Source organism: Gouania willdenowi, chromosome 17 (genome assembly GCF_900634775.1).
Source record: "Gouania willdenowi chromosome 17, fGouWil2.1, whole genome shotgun sequence".
In the NCBI taxonomy this organism is placed as follows: Eukaryota; Metazoa; Chordata; class Actinopteri; order Blenniiformes; family Gobiesocidae; genus Gouania; species Gouania willdenowi.
In genome coordinates, this window is record NC_041060.1 from 7,892,497 (window position 1) to 7,914,378 (window position 21,882).

General features: G+C 37.8%; 1 protein-coding gene across 15 annotated transcripts in view; it reads left to right on the plus strand.

The window, feature by feature from the left end:
* The first annotated feature begins 19,099 nt into the window (after nucleotides 1-19,099).
* dlg1b (discs large MAGUK scaffold protein 1b) overlaps nucleotides 19,100-21,882 on the plus strand; it is a 126,496-nt gene continuing 123,713 nt past the window's right edge. For 8 of the 15 annotated variants that reach the window (XM_028473660.1, XM_028473661.1, XM_028473662.1 and 5 more), the window contains exon 1: nucleotides 19,100-19,933. In XM_028473660.1, coding sequence (XP_028329461.1) covers nucleotides 19,864-19,933 — 70 coding nt within the window. In that variant the 5' untranslated portion in view covers nucleotides 19,100-19,863. The remainder of the gene's footprint in view (nucleotides 19,934-21,882) is intronic. The other 7 variants (XM_028473666.1, XM_028473673.1, XM_028473679.1 and 4 more) reach the window with 1 other exon arrangement.

Here is a 21,882-nt window from a genome sequence, read left to right on the forward strand (position 1 = left end):
TATTAAGGAAACGTCTCAAGACATCAGCCAAGAAGCTAAAACTTGGGTGCAAACGAGTCTTCCAAATGGACAATGACCCTAAGCATACGAAAATTTGTGGGCAGATCTGAAAAGGTGTGTGCGAGCAAGGAGACCGACAAACCTGACTCAGTTACACCAGTTCCATAAGGTGGAATGGGACAGAATTCCAGCAGTACAGTGAGAAGCTTGTGGAAGGATACCCAAAAAGTTTGATCCAAGTCATGCAGTTCAAAGGCAATGCTACTTAATACAAAGGAAATGTATGTAAACGTTTGACCTTGAAGAAAGTACTACAAAAAAAATCTGAAAATTAAATAATTTTGGTAATCCTAACTGACCTGAAACAGGAGAGGTTTAGTCTGATTAAACTTCAGACAGTGTCTTTGCACAGTGTATGTAAACTTCTGGTTTCAACTGTATTAGTTCTATAGAACGTTGTTTTCTGTTAATAATAGTATCAGTCTCTTTTTTTTCAGGGCTTCAGATTAAAGGTAAAGCATTGACACGTGACTTCAAACCATGAACACACCTGCTCCACGTGCCTCAGGTTTCCTGCTGACGTCATCCATCAGTCTGCGCTGACGGTAGATCTCTTTCTGGGAATGTTCCACAGTTTGTTCCAACATGGAGAAAATCACCTCAGCAGCAGCAGTGAGACGATCAGTGATAAAGTCTCTCAAATATTGACCTGAAGACATATCTGCTACAAACGCTAAATAACAATAATATTATAGTAAGAATGGAAAGCAAAGCTGAATGTTTACATCCTCATGAACAGCTTATTCTGTTGATTTGATTGGCTTTGTGCTCCAGGTCCAGAATTACCGCTAAATTACGGTTCCGAATCGGCCCAGAGTTCACAGTAAACATGGTGATGCTGCTTTTAGTTGTTATGCTGCAAAGAAGTGGAACAAACTGCCAGCGGAGCTGAAGTCAGCATCCAATGTGAACATTTTTAAATCAAAGTTAAAGGCACTTTTTTTCTCTACTGCATATGATTGAGAGAGAGACTTTTTGTCATGTTGTTGATGTAATGATGATTTTACTGATGATTTTAATTGATTTTACTGATGATTTTAATTGTTCTTATTGATTTTAAACAATTGAATGTTTTATCATGTAAAGCACATTGAGTTGCCTTGAGTATGAAATGCGCTATATAAATAAATTTGCCTTGCCTTGCCTTGCCTAAGGATGAAGTGAAAATGACAGAGAAAACGCAAATCATTGAGTAATTGGTTTACCAAATATTTCAGTTTTAAAAAAGAACTCTTACATTTTTCCAAAATCCTGCAATTCCTCTCAAACTATTCCACAAACTCTCCCCAAATTAAAAAAAAATTGGTCAAAAAAAATAAATACATCAAAGGACATTTAAGTATTTGTCAGATTTATAGCTGGAAGTGCAAACTTGGGCACATTAATGTTGAAATTGTTAGTTTTCTTGCCTAAAACCTGCGGCCTACCTGTGATCCAAATGGTCCATATTTGGCCATTGACCTGAAATGAGACCCCTGATCTAGAAAGAAGTTAATAAATTAACTTCTAATGTTTTATCATTTGCACAATGCAAGAGTAAGAAATAATGTTAATATTGGCTGCTTTCCCAATGTTTGGACCAAATATACAGTATGATACAAAACAACTTTGCTTAAATCGGTGCAGAAAAAACAAGGCAAAAAACAATCCATTGCTGAAATTGAAAGTAAAGCTTGACACTCATATTGAAACCTAAATGTGTCCGACATAAAAAGTGAAAGCAAAAAATTTTTATTTGAGCTTGATATCTTATTCCCACCATACCTTTGCCTTTATCTAGGTGACAGGCTGGAATGTAGATAGCTTTTCAAAGAATACTGTATTAACTTCTCATGAATCAGATGTTAGTGCTAAAAATGACAGGAGTCATTCGTGGGTTTTTTGGTTTGATGTATCCATGATCTCATGATATTTTATGTCATATTTAAAACAAAATAGTCTTTTCTTTACACAAAAACACAAATCAGCAGAAAAACTGATACCAATGTCATTCGATATTGGATTTTGTACAAATATCGTAAATGAGAAATCGACTTTTGTTTTTTTTTCTTCTTTTGGGGCCCCTTCAGGCTTCCCTCAGCTAAAAATAGAAAATGGGGCTCCGAGCATCGATGCGTACACATCCATAGATTATACCTACCAAATTTCAGCCTGATTCGTTCACGAATAACAGAGGAGTAGCGATTTTAACTCGTGTAATAACAAGAAGAAGAACAACAAGAACAAAGTGAGTGACAAACAAAACACTACAACGCACCACTAGTACGTTGTTGCACCACCTCTGGCTTTTATAACAGCTCGCAGTCTCTGAGACATGGACTTAACGAGTGACAAACAGAACTCTGCATCAATCCAGCTCTAACTTTCTCTGATTACTGTTGCCAGATCAGCTTTGCAGGATGGAACCTTGTCATGGACCATTTTCTTCAATTTCCACCACAGATTTTCAATTAGATTGAGATCTGGACTATTTACAGGCCATGACATTGACCCTAGGATTTTTTTACAGTTATGGTCAGATGCATTATCATCTTGATAAATTGTCATCGTCCACAAACATCTTTCACTTGAGGGAATAAGAAATGTCCACAATGTCAACATAAACTTGTGCATTTATTGTATTGTATTAATAACTGCCATCTCTCCAGTGCCTTTCCCTGACATGTAGCCCCATATCATCAATGACTGTGGACATTTACATGTTTTCTTCAGGCAGTCATCTTTATAAATCTCATTGGAATGGCACCAAACAAAAGTTCCAGCATCATCACCTTGCCCAATGCAGATTCACGATTCATCACTGAATGACTTTCATCCAGTCATCCATAGTCCATGATTGTTTTTCCTTAGTCCATTGTAACCCTGTTCTATTCTGTTTAGGTGTTCATGATGGCTTTCGTTTATCTTCTCTGTATGTGAATCCCATTTCCTTTAGGTGGTTTCTTACAGTTCGGTCACAGATGTTGACTCCAGTCTCCGCCCATTTCTTCCTCATTTGTTTTGCAGTGCATTTTCTGTTTTCAAGACATATTGCTTTAAGTATTCTGTCTTGATGCCTTGATGTCTTCCTTGGTCTACCAGAATGCTTGCCTTTTACAACCTTCCCATGTTGTTTGTACTTGGTCCAGATTTTAGACACAGCTGACTGTGAACAACCAACATATTTCCGTGATTATTTACCTTCTTTAAGAAGTTTGATAATCCTCTCCTTTGTTTCAACTGACATCTCCGGGGTTGGAGCCATGATTCCTGTCAATCTGCTTTGTGCAACAGCTCTCCAAGGTGTGAGAACTCCTTTTTAACTGCAGACTAATGAGCAGATTTCATCTGATGCAGGTGTGAGTTTTGGAAATGGAAACTTACAAGGTGATTCCATATTTTTTCCATAGAATTGAGTGATTTCATAGTTTTTTCCCTCTGCTTGATCTAAGAAAGCTTAGTAATAATAATATTATTGACTACCACAATTTTTTTTTTTCTTGATTTCTTTTGGTGTTTCTTAAAGCCAGAACGTTGCCATTTTAAATGACTTTAGTTTTGTGGCATGTCTGCGATCTACTCCCAATGAGGAGAGGCAAGCCTCAGGCTGAGTGGATGTGCTCCTGGCTGGATGGAAGTGCCCCTGACATGCAGTGACGTGCCGTCAGGGTAGGCAAGGTAGGCAGTGCCTACCCAAGGGTGAAATTATATTTTAATTATATTTATTTATTTATTTATTTTTAATTATAAATTATTTATTTATTTTATTTCCAATAGCCTACAGTACCTAAAAGTTTGAAAGTGTCCGCATTTTGTGCGTTTCATAGCCCAAATTACTAAACAGCGCTGTTTCCTGGAACAGCTGCAGTCTTTTTTTGTTTTTTTTCGCTCCGCTGTAAGGCAGAGGGAGGCCACGCCCCCTCCCAAAGGCACGTCGCTCTTCTGCCTCCGTTCTCATTGCGTGATTTTACGTGTTTGCGCATGCGCAGTCAGGTCCCCAATGTGACATCAATTTACGCGTAAAGGCAGCGCAGAGAGCTGCCTTTGCACATAACTGCGCTATGCTAAATGCTATACGTAAGTTCACAGTACATTAGTGAATAGATGACACGTGACTGCTGCTGCTACGTTCTCTAGCTAGTGGGCGGGATAACACTACAGTGTGGATGACAGCGCTAGAGATGATAGAGAAACTTTGTTTTGAGGAAAAACGACAGCTTTTAAAAGATGGAGACCAACACCTGAGTTACCAGAGCTTCAGCTAAGGTAAGGTCAGAACATGTTTCATACTTTTTACAGTGAATGGAACAAAAGGAAGGATTGACTTTGTGGATGCTCCTCACTGAGGCTGTTCTAAGTTGTCATTTTCTCTGTTTCTATGTTTCCAACGCAAACAACAGATGTGCTGTCGTGTCATGAGATATATGTTGTTGGAGAGTATGGAGGCTATATTAAATCATTGTTTATGTTTCTTTAATGGTGTTTATGATGTTGATTTTGTTAGATGGCTAAACACTTGTTTATGTGGATCTTATTGGGTTTTTTCTTTCTTATTATGAATTTTATATTTTGATAAGCAAATTGAGATGACTTTGTTGGAAATTGCTTTATACAAATAAAATTGATTTGAATTGAATTAACACTTGACAGCAGAAACATATGAAATTGTCAATGGTGGTCTCGATTTGCAACGTGCCTACCCAACCCTAGTGGTCACGGCACGTCACTGCTGACATGACAGCGGAAGCTATTTTTTTAATGTGACAAACCTCGAATTTAGCCAGGAAGGTAAACTTCGAATTTAGCCAGGAAGTGGAGGTAGTGGCGGTTAGGGTTAGGAGTCAGGAGTTAGGGTTAGTGAAAAAGAAAGGTAAGTATTGCAAAGTTATCAGAACAGTGGATAAAGTTACTAGTATTCTAAGTTACTTCCGTCCAGCCAGAGGCTTGTGTCCCATCAGGGGCATCCGCTCCGGGGCTACAGCTGGATTGTATTAAACAACAGTTTATTGGCTACATAAGTTTAAAAAAAACTGATGTTTTAAATCCCATTTTTGCATCTAATCAATTGTTGGCATGAGTGCAAAATTCAAAATGATGTAAAATATGTAAATACATAAAAGAATAACAATAAAAAAAATCAGTTAAGATACAATTCTGATATTTTCAAAATATTATCTACCATGAATGATTTTTCCATTTTTTTTAAAAATTAAACATAAAAATGTATTTAGCATGAATATGCACAAATATGTTCTTTACAGTCAAACATTTTGATGCTACTGTCAGCTAATTATTTGATAAAGAAATGCCTTGATAACATCTGCATTTCCATTGTTTTGGCAAATTAAGGATTTTTTTTCACCCTCACAAAAAATATGATTCAACCAACTTTGCTTCACTAAGTAAATTAATCGTCGTTGAAATTGAGAATGAAGCTTAACATTGATACCTAAACTTAAATTAGAAAAAAAATACATTTCTTGATACCATTTTTTAATAAGATTATTATTATTATTATTATTGTAGGCTCCAGCATCCCAACGATGCTGTAAAATCCAAAAAGTATTTAGTGGTAAATTTTCAGCAGTGTATTTATAGTCCAGTAGAGGGCGCTCCTGGATAGGTCCAACCTCCCATAGGAGACATCCAAAAAGCATCTTCAGCAGATACCTGGCAAATAATTGGCTCCTCCCAGATATCTAATCTCCACGCCTGGATTCCCTGTAAAAAAAACTATTTTCAGCCACTTGTGCTTGTGGTCTTGTTTCTTCTGGTTTAAGCCATATAAGAAATATTAATTAGGCAGGTTTTAATGCTGTTTGTTGTCCTGTAGATGCCGATCTAATGCTAATGCTACTGCAACCACAAAACAATGACCACCTCTTACATAGAATCCTTGGCCAGGAACTAAAAAAAATATTAAAAAGTGCTTTATTCTAAATGGCATTGTGAACCTGTAATATGAAAACCTGTTTTTACCACTGAAAAATAAAAAAAAATATCCCCGTTGTCATATTCTTTTGACCTAAATTCAACTTAGTTTTAGTCAAACATTTAGTCAACAGGACTATTGCAATTATAGTCTAGTTTTAGTCAGCTCAATGACATTTAGATATTAGTAAAGCATAAGAGTTTATGCATTTCTTTTAGATGCAATTATAGATCAACCCAATATAGATGTATAAATGTTTGTAAATACAGAGAGAAAGATTTTATGTGCTCAATCAAGACCACATGAGCCGTGTTATGTCCACAAACCCAGCTTATTAGTCCCTATTGGAGTTGGACAGTGTTCATTTTGTTGACTAATTAAAAAAAACAAAACATGCTGGAAAAAAAAAAAAAAAAAAAACTATATCAAAGTATATTTATGTTTTCGTTGACTCATAAAAAAACGAAAGTATATTTTTGTGACATGGGACGAGATCCAATCAGCTAAAATCCTGTCATTTAATTTACAAAGTCCGCTATAACTGAAACAGCCATGATGACTACATTTTGTCTAAAACTTCATTGTATTTTAGTCAAAAGACTATGACTAAAACTAACTAAAAAATTGCTGTTAAAATAAACACTGCTATTGGATCACTTACTGGCTTGACCCTCCTTCCATGCTACAACAAAAGTAGTTATATAAATATATTTTGATATAGTTTTCATCCACATGTATTTTTTCTAATTATTCGTAGTCTCACTCTTTTCCCTTTAAAAAATGTAGTCGATGAAAACTATGATGAGAATTTTTAGTCAACAAAATTAGCACTGGTATAAAACCATTGCTGCATCTGAATAGTCCCTCCTATCTCCTTTCCTATCCACTTTTCCTTAACCCCGAAAGTGTTTAAGTGGCGGCCATGATAAGGAGTGTTCCAATTCTCTAAAAGCTAAGGAGAGGAGGCTCAATGCTTCCTTTATAACCTCCTTTAGCCTAGAAAACACTGATGCATCCTTTACCAAAAGAGACCAGATAATGCTGCCCCACAATTCCTTGCGGTGACAACATTTAAAGGGACACGCTCATCCGAGCGTTCACGGAAACTCACGATGACTGAAAACAAAAAAAAGGGATCAGAGACATTTTTAGCCACATTGTTTTATTCAACATATTTCATTGACCTAGGAATGCTTTGTGCGGTTGTACTTTTGTATGACTACAACGTTACTTAAGCCTATATCTTGCATAAATGTAACAATTTCATAAAAACATACTTAATAGTTTCACTTTTGTTCCTTGTAGCCTCTTTTCCTTTGATTTATACGCAAACCTTGTGATATTTGAGATCATGTCAGCGGTTAGAGGCACAGAGGAAAAGTGTTTTAAATGTGCTTTTAGTCGTCCATTTTCAGTAATTTGTCGTTTTTTCACCACGACAGACGTCACTAACCTTCGCCGCCGTCGGATCATTACATCACCTAGTGGAAGTGCGTCTGATTGTCAAAACAACGTGATGGCCTTTTCCTAACTCCTTTAGGAAATCTCCTAACACCTTTCCTTAACCCTGTGATGTCATCCACGGGTTAAGGAAAAGTGGATAGAAAAGGAGATAGGGACTATTGAGATACAACCCAAGTTTCACTTATGAACCAACATCTGATGGTTAACCTTTGACCTCTGCTGCGTCCATAAAGCTATCAACAGAGGAGCATAAAGTAACATTTTAACTCAAGACCATCTTCATTCTTCACAGTGTGACGGTGATAGAGCAATAAATCATTACCTCAGAGCTGCTAATTTCCCTCCCATTGTTTCTATAGACGTGCAACATGTGTAGCATTCAGGTGACACTGTGATAAATGGACACTTCTTGTTGGCTCATGGCTGTTTGCATTGCATGTAGGGAGAGGACGACAACAGTGCTGTTCTGGGTGGTTGCTTCATACTGTCAGCTGTGACAAAAGCTCTGTTGTTGAAGATCCACGCTGCAGCCTGGGCACTGGACTGATAGGAGGGAGCACAAGCAAGTCCCACAGAGTGAAAACACACTATTGTGGAGACACACTGTTGTAAGACTGTGGTTCCAATCAGACAAATCATTGTTAATCCATACTGGAGCGTTGTGAATGCACTGGGCTGAGTTTCTGTGTGTTGCAGTAAAGACAGAGTTTGAAGCTTGTCTGTGCATGGCCATCTGTCCATTCACAAACACTGTAAGCCTGCTGCTGTTTTCATCAGTGGTCGGGCCAGCAGGAGACCGGACAGGATTACCCACAAGCCCTTACAGCACCACCCCTCAATTCAGCCTCCATCCCGAAGCACAGTTTACCAGAGATGTTGCCCAGATTGGAATTAATCAGCTGCAAACTGCTCTTTTACTGCGTTAAAGATGTGTTTTATCATATTTTCATCCAAGCAAAGGATTAAAAAAAAAAAAAAAAAAAAAAAAATTTACTAACAGGACTTGAACCCACATTCTACTGCAGTATTTTTCAATATTGGGGTCATGACCCCATGTGAGGTCACTTGGAATTTAAATGGGGTCGCCTGAAATCTCTAGTCATCAGGGTTGGGGTCAATTACAGCATTGTTTCCAATTATTGTTTTTTTCCTCAGAAAGTCAATTACGGTCTCAATTAATCACAATTACTGAGCCTGAAATAAATAACCTAATATAAGTTAGTTTTTTTTTTTGGATTGCTTAAGCACAATTTTAAAGCAGGACCCGTGTTTTCAAAACACTACACACAATTAGCAAAACACTACAGATCCTTTGCATAATTAAACACTCTTGTAAAAACTATACACTTTTTAAAAACCACACTTTGTTACCATATGAAACACACAAGACCAATGTTGCAGACTGAAGAAACTAATTTATTTCTCAACACGCTGAAAATGTTGACATGAAGATTCATAATACTGAGACAAAAATCTGACAAAAAAAAAAAACTACACATTGTCTCTTCGTCTAGCTGGATCTGGCCAGAGAATTTCATCTACATCGCAGGCAATGTCGTCGTTAGCGAGACACCTTGGAAAGAAACGTCTTGAATGACAAATTTACCCTTGCATTGCTGCTACCTCCATCTGATCACAGGCCTCCTCCATGGATTGGATGAGGGGTACCTCAGCCTGGAAACGGAGGTCATACCTTGGACCGCCATGCCGAGAAAAACCCCTCTATAGGGTTGAGGAATGGAGAGTATGGTGGAAGATATCAGACAAAATTGTGTAGTTCAGTGTAGATCTAGTATATACATTTACAGTAGAGTAAAAGATTATGAGACAGTATGCATGATCACACTGATAAAGTGAATAAATACCTCTGCATAATCATGCCGCAATCAATTCACCCTTTCGGAATTGCGCTCGAAAGGCTTGATAAATTTGCTTTATTTGAATATGGTTCTTTTTTAGGATGCGTGCCAGTGTTGATGTTGAGACCTGATGGACATTGTTGATTATGGCGTGGTTATTGACAATGTTAGCTTGGAGCTGATTGAGTGTTATTGCATTGTCGGCCAAAACCATGTTTACCATCTCCCTCTCTTGCTGTTCTGTGAACATGGGAGGCCTTCCCCCTTGTCGTTCCTGACCCTCAATCCTATGTAGAGAAAAAGAGTATACAATACAAGTAATATCACAGGAAAATGTAACAGAAGTGCTGATAGTGCATAGATTACAGTACTGTAAGCAGTTACTGAAACCATGCAGATGTTTTTGATATGATATTTTTACAATACCTATTTTCCAGTCGAAATGTTCTTATCACACTTGCCACTGTATATCAGCTTAGATTTGGCTGTATTCACAGTCCAGCCTCCCTCAGCGTCAGGCCGTGATTGACAACGTGGTCAACCAGTGTTGAGCAGATCTCGTTTGGCAGATTCGGTCCTCTTTGAGAACCTTCTTGTTTTCCTCTTCTTCTACCTCCAGCATGGCCGCCTTCTCTTCCTCTTTTGATTCCGCTTTCTCCTCGTCCTACTCTTTCTCCGACTCTTTCCATTGTGCTTGAAGACTGATGAACTCACCTGCTGCTTTTTATAGGGCTTACACACCTGATTGGTGTGTCTACAATTAAGCAAACGAGTGTTTGCACACCTGATGACTGTGTTGAACCAAGTGGTTGGACGGTGTGGTAATTTGACAGTCAGTGCTTTGGTATTGCAAGGAAGTGACTTCATGATAGATTTTTGTGTGTAATGTATGTTAAGTGTGTTTAGTGTTTTGCAAGTCATTGTGTGTAGAGTTTTGCAACAAGTGTGAGGTTGACAATGTGCTTATAGTTGTGCAAATATGGGCTGATGTTTTGCTTCTTGAGTGTAAGGTTTTGCTAATAGTGTACTACTTTTAATTTTAGTGTGGAAGCAATCCAAAAAAACTGTAACATTCCTCTTGTGTTAGCTTTCTGTTAGCATCTCTAATCAGGTTTTAAAGCAGCTGTAAAATACACTAAAAACAAATACCCATCATCTAATTTATTTCCTATATATTGGTTACCTTGTTATTTAATGAAGAAGAATTTTCAGTGTGTGTGTGTGTGTGTGTGTGTGCGTGTGTGCGCGCGTGCGTGCGTGTGTCAGGCTGCCAAAGTCCAGATTTATGCCAAGATTAATTATGAGCATGTTGTCCAGATCTGGATGAAAACTGACATGTGCGGTAATCACATTACAGCATCCAACAGCAGCGTTGGGGCACCGCACACACACACACACACACACACACACACACTGCATGTTGGGATGCAGATGGATGATAAATCCAGCTCTCTCAACATGTTTGACTCACAGCGTCAGGTCACTGTTTGCAGCTCTAAACGCTCAGCTGTGTTTCAGAGGTGCTGACAACACTGGTTTAAAATGGCTAATCAGCCAAGGTCACGACGCCCTTCCCAAGTTCACACCAAAAAAAAAAAGATAATTTAAGCTTCTTTTCAAAGTGCTATGATTGTTTACATAGTTTTAATCCAATATAACTGTTTGACATCTTGTAAATTTGCAGCGGGCAATTCTGCAGCAACACTATATTTCAGTGTATTGCAGACTTAAATCAGCAGGACACAAAGTACAAGCAAGATCACTGATTCCGTATATATCTACAATGATGTTTACTGGTCTGGTAATATTAATCACATTCAGCATTCAGAATACTTTTGGGATTCAGACTAGGTAAACGCTTTAATCTCATCTAATAGTCTAAAGCTCAGCATGTACCAAATAAAAAAAAAAAAAAATGTTTTTTATAGTACATTTGTAGCGGCCTCTCGTGGCCCATGTTTATGTGGACATGAGTGCAAACACTGATCTGACATTGAGTGATTCAGCAGTGAGTTGTTTAACAGTAGCATCCTAGAAATGGACAGGAAAAGGTTTTAACCAAGCAAAAAATGAAATTCGACCACACGTGCTTGAATAAATCCCAGTGAAAAACCAATAAATATATGGAAATTATATCCAAGTCTGGATGCCTCATGCTGGTGTGATGAAAATAAGAGCAGGGTCATTGACGCTTTTCTGTCAGATACACCTGTTCTCTTTAATTAAACAGAAGTGAAATTGATATTTTAAAAAAAAATCAAAACTACATAAGATCTAGATTTTTCCCAAACAAATCCACAGTTTAATTTCTTCCCATCTAATTTTCCAAAAGTTGTGTGTTTATTAAAGTCTTTGAATCCACTTTGGATTACTTTGGGGGGCACGGTGGTTAGTGGTTAGCAGGTCCGCCTCACAACAAGAAGGTCCTGGGTTAAAGCCCTGGGGTGGACACTTAGGTCCTTTTTTGTGGAGTTTACATGTTCTCCTGCTTGGGTTTCCTTCGGGTCCTCCGGCTTCTTCTCACAATCCAAAAACATGACAGTTAGGTTGATTGGTATCTAAATATCCAGGAGTGAATGTGAGTGTGAGAGATAGTCTGTGTTGCCCTGCGATGGACTTGCGCCCTGTCCAGGGTGTACCCCTGCCTAATACCCAATGAGAACTGGAAATGGGCACCAGCAGACCACCGCGACCCTAAAAAAGGAGCAACAGAAAATGGATGGATTACTTTGAAGGAAAGCAATTAGCATCTGTTGAAAATGTGACTTACCAAAATGTAATGTAAACAGCCAAAGCACATCTATGAACTTATTTTACTGTATTTGTGAGTATGTGTTTCCATAAAAAAAACAACCAACATAGAGGGGCAAGTCTCTACATGGAGCATACCATCGTCAAAAAGAAGTGCTACCAGTGGCCGGAAAAGGCTGGACTAGCAGACAGCACAGAGGCACTAATCATGGCAGCACAAGAACAAGCACTGAGTCACAGAAGCCAGGCTCTACCGCAGCAGATCAGACCCAAGATACCTCTGAGATGCTACAGCTCATAGTGGCCTGGTAGAAGATGCAGCCAGAATCCATCTTGTGGCTGGGAAAGTGTGCATAGAAAATGTGTTCCCAGTAGGGACCTGAAGCTCCCAAATAAATCCCAACAAGACACACCACCAAAGTTGGGTGAGAACAACAGGGCTAAGATGCTGTGGGACTTCAGTTTCCAGACTGACCAACAGCTGCAGGCTAACCAAGCAGACATAGTGGTGGTTGACGAACACCAGCAGAGGGCGATGGTAATAGATGTGGAGATACCAGCTGTCTTCAGGGAGAAAGAACACATACATGGGAAAAGTACCAAGGGCTCAAAGAACAACTTGAGCAGATGTGGAAGGTACACATTGTTGCAATTTAAAAAAAAAAAAAAAAAAAAAAAAAAAAAAAGATTTGGAGTGGACCTCCTGTATCCTTATTAATGGGGATAGAAATGTCTTACAAGCCTATGATGATGGTACCACGATCAGTGTCACTGATCCAGAAAAGTGTAGATATCAGACAAAGAAGGTCTTTGGCAGAATTTTCCGATTGCTCTTCTTCAAGATGTTTCAGTAAAGAATCAATCTGCCTTCTCAACCAATCAGCCATCAATTGTTTTAATATCTGGTAAACGTCATGAAAAATAACTGAAAGGTAAAAGCACATTATGCACATGCAGAAATGGCGCTTGAGACATCATGTTTGAAAAAAGATCAAAGCTATTCTAAGTAAAACATTTCTATCTTATAAATTGATGATTAGTGACTAGTATACACTTCTAAGTGTGATCAAAGAACTTTCTTTCAGTGTCCTTAGATCATCAGCATTATCACTACTTGGTCCTGACCCAGTCTTCTCCTACACCTACTGCATCAGTGAGGAGAGGATGGATGAGCAGAACATTCCTCTCCATTCGGTGTTTCAACACGACGAGCCTGGGACTCTGAGCAAGGTCATCCATTAAACATGACCGTCTAAAAATAAAGGACTCCTCCTTTCACCGGAACTGTTCCCTTTATTCTGGGCCACAGCTTGGAGTGGTTTGCATCAGCACATGAGAGAGTCGACAGACATGAGAGACAAAGATGGACAAAAAAGCTCGGCATCATCACACAATAAGCTGGGGGAGGATGTTTCATCTTCGTACTGAAGTCCACTTGAGTTTGTAGTACAGCTGGATCAGAGCTTGACCTGTGACCTCCCTTTATAGGAGACAAAATCCTCAAACGAATCATTTTGTAAGGTGCTGAATTAGACTTGAATAGACAACAATTTGAACTTCAATCACATTTAAGCAAATCAGCTGGTGCAAAGGGGGAGGAGAGACCCTACCCCAGGTGATTTTGGGGTTTTGTTCCGGTGTGGGCAAGAGAAATCAGAGGATTGTTGGCAGTCCGGGACAAGCAGCCTAAGTAATGGGAGCAACATATCGGTCAGTTGTAGAAAGGAGAAGCTGAGTCGCCAAGACCAAGTTCTCTGTTTACTGATAAATCTATATCACTTCCCTCACTTATGGTCAATGTGTTTAGCAATCCGGAAGCTGCTCGAAGAGGAGCTGCTTCCCTTCAGTATTGAGCGAAGTACGTTGAGCTGTTCTTTTGCTTTGGTTTTTCCTTTTGTGGTTTATCATTCCCAACTAGCTGAAATCAAATCCTGGGGATTGCTTGTTTGGCTCTGTTACATCTGCTCTTAATGTAATCTTTGGAAAGGACTCCTTGGAAAAGACTCTTGATCCCTCAGCTTGAAGAGTTTTTTGGAGAACTAATATCTCTGTGAGACTCTGCTTTGAATGTTGGCATGAAGATGGATGGCTACAACAATTTCTCAATGTTATACCTATCATTTAAAAAGTTATACAAGAGCACAAAATTCTGCCAAATACCAACTCTTTGCCAAATGTTGGCAGTTATCTTGATCAGTGATCCTGATCATTGTACTATGATCATTCGCACTTTAACGGCTCAGAATACATTTCATTTTTTCATTTTATTATTTACTTCATTCATTAAAAAAAATGCAACAACAGCATTTACACGAATGAAAAGGAGCAGAAAGAAGTAAAAACTTATAATGTCTGCCCCCTATCAACACAAAATTATTTACAGTTCCAGTTCCTTTGAGCTGTCTCATGCAGCCGTCTTATCAATTACAAGACATCAAAACACAAAATACAAAATAAAGTTAATCGAAACACAAAATACAACATAAAGTTAATCGAAATACAAAATAAAGTTAAACACAAAATACAAAATAAAGTTAATCAAAACACAAAATACAAAATAAAGTTAATCAAAACACAAAATACAAAATAAAGTTGATCTGCTACTCTGCAGTGTTATATTTCTGTAACATTGATAATTTAACATACTTTTTAAACACATAAATGGACTTAGAAGTTTTAATTTTACAATCAAGACTGTTCCACAGGGTGATTCCTTTGATTGAGATACATCTTTCCTTTACAGCCGATTACAACCTTTTAGTTCAAATCTACTTTTTCTCTTGGTGAATCTGTTTTGCAAATTGTTTGGTAAACTTTCCAGATGAGCTTTATACATGGGTTTTAGAAGATTATACTCTACTAGTTCATTAAATTTCAGTGTTTTTAGTTGTATGAATAAGGGATTAGTGTGGTCTCTGTATCCACTTCCACTGGCAACTCTAATCGCTCTTTTCTGTAAAAGAAAAATTGGATTGATGTATGTTTTCAATGCAATAGGTCAGATGTGGAACAATCAATGAGTTATACAACAGAAACAATGCATTCTTATTTAGAGAATCTTTGACTTTATGCAGTACAGCTATTATTTGAGTGACCTTTACTTTGACATTATCAATATGTGATTTCCATGTCAAGTGTTCGTCAATCATAATACCTAGAAACTTAAACTAATGTGCCCTTTCAATTTCTCATCCGTTGATAAATAATGACGCTTCGGCATATTTCCTTTTACTACAAAAAAACATTAATTTAGTTTTGCTAATATTAAGGGACAATTTATTGGCATTGAACCACATCATAATTTTCTGGAATTCATTCTCTACAATTTGTAGGACATCTTTTAAATGTTTTCCTGAATGTAATAACGTGGTGTCATCCGCAAATAGAATACACCTAAGTAACTGAGACACAGACACAATGTCATTTACATATAGAAGAAAAAGTATAGGTCCTAAGACCGATCCTTGTGGTACCCCGCAAGTTATGTTACAATTTTTAGACTTTACGTTGTTAATTTGGACAACCTGACTTCTGTGTTTTAAGTAGCTGGTAACCCACACCTCTTATACCATATTTATGTAATTTATGCAACAATTTCTTGTGGTCCAGCGTATCAAACGCTTTTTGAAGATCTACAAAGATGCTTACTAAATACTGCCTTTTGTCTATAGCATTGGCGATTTCTTCATTTAGTTCCATAATTGCTGTAGCAGTTGAGTGATTAGGATGAAACCCATATTGGCTATTACTTAAAATCTTAAATTAATTTAGAAATTTATTCAGTCTAATCGCAAATAACTTCTCCAGAATTTTAGAGAACTGTGGAAGTAATGATATTGGTCTATAATTAGAAAATTCAGATTTATTTCCTTTTTTAAAGAGCGGAATAACTTTGGCTATTTTCATGTGGTCTGGAAATATCCCTGAAGTAAATGACAAATTACAGATGTAGGTAAAAGGCTCAATAATTACATCTATAATTTGCATTATCAATACTATATTCATATCAGTATAATCTAGGGATGTAACGATTAATCGTAAGGCAGTTAAAAATCGATTCATAGGTATCACGGTTGATATCGATTTTCTGACAATTGAATCACAGTACTTTTTTTAACCAGCAGAGGGCGCTATCCGGAAGTGTTGGCGACGGGTGGAGTCTGCTAATACTTTCTTTCTGGCTGCCTTCTACTCTTAAATATGTTAATAAATGATTCATTTCCCCTTTAGCACCGAAAGAATATCTGTAATATTACTTGAATATCTGTAAAAGTCACGTTTTTCTATTAGCTCTGTCTGCTAGCATAGCTTCTCTTCTTCACTGCAAGATATCTGCATGCCAACCGACCACTGTGTTACCAGCGCCCTCTGCTGGTCCAAACAAATATGACGTAAATCAGTGCAATGACGGTTTTTTTTTTTTTTTAAAGTCCAATTGTTAAGGCACAAAATACATTTTCAGTTGCACTTTTAAAAGAAAAAGAACTGTTATGCAGTTTTGCATTGTTTATTATAGAACCACAATTTAAATTAATAGGCTTCATTTTCATTTGTTTTATTCCTTTATTTATTTAATTCAAGATTTATTTTTAGTTAAATTGCATTGTTTTGAATAGTTTATCAAGGAATTATTTTGACAATGAAAAATAAAAGGAAAATAATACAGTATTTTCTAGTTTTTTTCCCCAAAAAAAAAATTTGTCTACAGTCCCATTTTGTAAATAAAAAAATCGTGAGAGAATCGTATTCTGAACCCAGTATCGTGAATCGAATCGTATCGGGAGTTGAGTGAATCGTTACATCCCTAGTATAATCATTTGATTTTTTGTTGGCATACTTCTGGACAATTGTCAATATGTCACTCGCTTGTACACTTTCAAGAAAAATACTGTTAACATTATCTGGTACTGTTCCATCATTGATGTTTCCATCTGGAATTTGTTGTGACAAAGTAGGACCAATATTTACAAAATAATTATTGAATTCATTTACAATTTCAGTTTTATTGTAAATGTCAACATTATTCTTTGTTAGATAATTAGGAAATTTTGTTTTTATCTTGCCTTTTTGCATGACAGTATTTATTACGCTCTATGTGTCTTTTGTACTATTTTTATTTTTGTCTAACAATTTAGTATAGTAATCCTCTTTTTGCCTTCTTATGATTCCAACTAATTTGTTTATATGTGTTTTATACCTAACTTCATCATCTTTGGTTCTTGTTCTTAGAAACAGTCTATACAAATAGTTTATTTTCTTGCAGGCATTTTTCAGTCCATTTGTCATCCATGGATTGTTAACAGCATTTTTCTTGGTATGAGCGCTTGTTTTGGATGTTTTACAATTTTTATCATATAGATTTATTAATGTTGTCATGAAAGCCTCATAGGCGGTATTAACATTATCTGTGTACACCCTATCCCAGTTCTGTTTCTTCACATCTTCTCTGAAGGCCTCTATAGCCATACTAGATTTATCTCGAAAAAATGTTGTAATTTCATCTTGTACAATGTCATAACAGGTTTTCTCATAAATTATAAATAGCTTTTCTATAAACACAATCATATTGCGGCCTTCTGTTTTCTCCGGTACTGAGTAAATTCTTAAATTGTTTCTCCGAGAACGGCCTTCCAGATCCTCACACTTCTCCTCAAGATACTTTTGTTTACGCATCAGATGAAACAGCACTTTAGTCAGATCCATGTTACGGTCCTCGTTATCCGCAATCCTCTGTTCGGCGTCATCCACCCTTGTTTTCAATTCTTCGAAGTTCAGCTTTATGTCGCTCACCTCCTTCCTCAGCACACCAAAGTTCCCTGCCGTTTCAGTTCGAAATAGTTTGAGTTCCTTCAGTATTTCTGAAGTAGCATCGGCGCTACCATCGCCCTTTTCCTCCACGCAGGTTTGGCTTGCTGGCGTGGTATCCAACTCGCCTCGTTTTTGGCATTATTTGGCATTCCTTTTTTCTTTGAATGATAACTTGATGTGTCAAGTTGACCTACAGTTTATGTGAGTCCACAATTCACTATTTCAATGGTGAATATAATTCGTGCTTTAGAATAGTGGTGCTCAAACTTTTATTTAACTCTTATTTCTGAATCCGAATACCCCCTTTGTCTGCCTACAACATTTTGCTCAAAATACTTTGAAAAACCTATGAAAAAAAGCTTAACAATGGAATGAATGACTCATGAGACATTTCAAAGAATCCCATTTTGTAAATAAGTGGAATGAAATAGTATTTAGTGCCTTGTGAATAGATTTATTTCTACACTTTTTATTGTTTCTGGTCATCTCCGTCTTTGTGTTGTACCAAGCTTGTCCCTTGTATTTTTATGTTCTACATAAGCACAAAAGTGTGATTGCATCTGATCCGACATTATCAACATTTATGTCAGCATTTATAATAATGACTGATCTACGTATTATTACCGGGGGTTCTTTTTTTGGTCTTTGTGGTTCTGTCAGTTTGTAGTCATTTTGTGTGTTTTTTGGAGTCATTTTGTGCAATTTTGAGGGTCACTTTCTATATTTTTGATGTTTTCTGTATTTTCATGTCATTTTGTGTAATTGTGTTAACAGTTTGTGTGTCTTTGGAGTTATTCTGTAATGTGCTGTTGTTTCTTGTGTTTTCGTAGTCATTTTGCTTGTTTAAGTGGTTGTTGTGTCTGTCTTTGTTGCCATTTTGTTTATTTTTGGAATTTTTTTGTGTAGTTTTTGCATTTTGCTGTCGATTCGTGTGTTGAGGTAGGTTTTTTTTTTTGTGTGCATTTTGTTGGGCTTTATATTCCTTCCAACTTCTTAAAATACAATTTTTGGGGATTTGTTTTGGGGGATGCACAAAATTAGATCGAGGGCCACATGTGGCCCCTGGGCCGCCAGTTGCCTATGTTTGTGCAAGATTCACCTAAAAAAAAAAGTCTTTCCCTGAACGCAAACTTTCCTCCTCCTCTACTTGTAGGTGAGCTGCGTGATTGGGCGGCAGGTTCGAGGGCCAGCCTTTAGAAAATCACATGGTTCCCAGTTCCCAGCTCTGTGAGACGCCATTTTGGAGGAAACTTTGTGAATCTGTGGACCTGGGGAGGTGTAAAAAGAGGAGGAGTTGGAGGACGTGGATGACAAGAAATTAAAAAAGGGGAAGAAGGGAAAGACAGTCCACATAGGAGGAGGCAGAGGGGGAAAAAAAAGGGGACTGGACTAGGGATTTATGCTCAGAGGACAGGAATGCATGCAGGCTGTGCTGGGAATCCGAACAGCACACAGTCAGTGAACTAGTAGTGTGGGATAAGTCGGGCTGGACTTTAAAGTGTTTATTACGTGTTTGGAGTGACCATCAAAAGCTCCAGAGAGCGGACGGTTTCCTGCAGCTCAGACCCAGAGTACAGCTCTGTATGCAGGCGGAACCTGATAGTTTTTTCCACTGACTTTGGCAACACAGCGGGTCCAACTCTACGAACGGTGCGTTTCCACTTTCTCTCCCCGTCTTTGCAGCCGTGCTTGGCGGCCAGAGTGCAACGGCTTCTTAAAGGAGCCTCCGGAGGAGCTTTTTCGCTGGCTCCGAAAACACTTCTCCGGGGAAAAAGTGTGGACTCCCGTGGGGTTTTGTTAGTCGGCTTCCAGGGATACGGTGCTGTTGTTGTTGTCAGCAGCAGCGGCTCCAGGACGTGTCGGTCCCCCGTCACACCGAGAGTTTGGCTCCTTGGGAACTTGGCGGTGTCGTCGTGGAGGGATTTACCTCCTGCGCCGACTTTGGAGCGCTGACAGCGGGGCTTTAGCCCGAGAGACGATCGATAAAAGCCCGGGCAGAGCTGAGTGTGTATGCGGTTGACGCAGAACTACATTCCGTGCCGTGCCGAGCCAGTCCCTGCCATGCCAGTCAGAAAGAAAGGTAAGCCGCTTTCACCTCACATATTAACCAGAAGGCTAACGGCGGCTAGCCCCCAGTTCTGCTGGTTAAACTCTCGCTGTTTGTCTCAATTATGGAAACACAGGACTGGAACTCAGGCTTTATAGCTCCACATCAACTTAGGTCGCACAGCTTTCTTTGGCCGAGCCGAGCCGTGCCAACCAGGTGGAGCGACTTAAAGCAGGGCTAGCCGGTGTTAGCTGCTGTTGCTAACCAACTTGTTTATGGGGGCACCTTGTCTGGAGAAGAGCCCAACTAAAAATAAACTCTTATAATAACATTTTAAAATATCTCAAACAACCACCTCTTGTTGAATAAGTAGATGTTACAACAATGCACGACTTAAAATATAATAACGTGTTGACTTTTTTTAATTGAAGGGTTGTTTTCAGAGCAGAGATGGGCAACCTTCACTTTTAGTGGGCAGTTATCATCACAGTGGGGGCCACAAAAATGTGTATTATCAACTTTCATGTTATCATTTAAAATAATGTTTAGCTTAATTAAGTGTATTTTTAAAGCCACCATGCACGTTTCCCCCCCCCCCTGTATTTTTTTTTTAGTTATTTGGCTTTGTGTGCTGTTGGAGTCAATTTGGGTTTTATGTTGGTATTTTGTGTTTTTGAGTCATTTTGTGTGTTGTTTTTTTTTTTTTTTGTATAATTTTCTCCTTTTGTTTGTTTTTTGTAGGCAGTTTGTGTTTTTCTTTGTGTGTGTGGGTGGTCATTTTTTAATGTAGTTTTCTCTAATTCTCAATATTTCTGTGCCGTCTTGTGTTTTTTTTTTTTTTTTTTTGGAGTACTTTTTGTACTTTTGCCATTTCTGTGTGTTCTTTATGTCATTCGATGCCTTTACTGCAGGGGCCACACAGAGTTAGTCTGAGGGCCACATGTGGATGCCGAGCCACCAGTTGCCCATGTCTGTTTTAGAGTGATACATTTATATTTCTAGTGTTTTGTGCAACTGTAAACATAGTCATACTGGACTGGGTTTTTGTATTTTTTCAAATATCTCAAACAACCACCTCTTGTTGAATAAGTAGATATTACGAAAATGCACTACAAATATTGTTACGTGTTGACTTTTCATTAATTGGAGGGTTTTAGAGCAGAGATGGGAAACTTTAATGATTTAATGGGCAAGTTAAGATGACGGTGGGGGCCACAAAAATTTGATTTTTCTGAACCGAGGGCCACATTATCAACTTTCATGTCAGCATTTAGAAAATTGACCAAACAAAAGGGTTTTGTGTACTTTTTTTTGTTGCCATGTATGTTTTTTTTGTATTTTTTCATTTATTTGGTTTTGTGTGTTTTTGGAGTTAGTTAGGGTATTCAGGGGTTTATTTTATGTGGTGTTTTTTTAGTATATATTTCTCCTTTTGTTTGTGAATGTTTTTATTTATTTTTTATTTTATTTTGTGTTTTAGGAGTCATTTTTGTGTAATTTTTTAATGTAGTTTTCTATAATTCTTGTAATTTCTGTGGCACTTGTGTGTTTTTGGTTTGTCTTTTATGTATTTCCATTTCTGTGTAATTTTGTGCCTCTACTGTAGGGGCCACATATCCCGGTAATTAGACCAAGGGCCACATGTGGATCCCGAGCCACCAGTTGCCCATGTCTGTTTTAGAGTGATACATCTATATTTCTAGTGTTTTGTACAACTCTAAACATAGTTATACTGGACTTGGTTTTAATTTTGTCATAGAATTTGTGAGAAGGTCTTGTACTTATGGGTCTCAGAAATACAAATGCTTAAAAGTTATGATTATTATTTTACCATTTTTTTTTTTTTTTTTTTGAATGCGTAGAACTTTATATTTCCACAAAAATGAAAAAAAAAAAAAAAAACGTTTTTCTTGAATTTATGAAACTTAATGTCAGTTCAAATCATTTCAATCTGTTTATTTTGTAGTGTTCTCTTTGCTGGC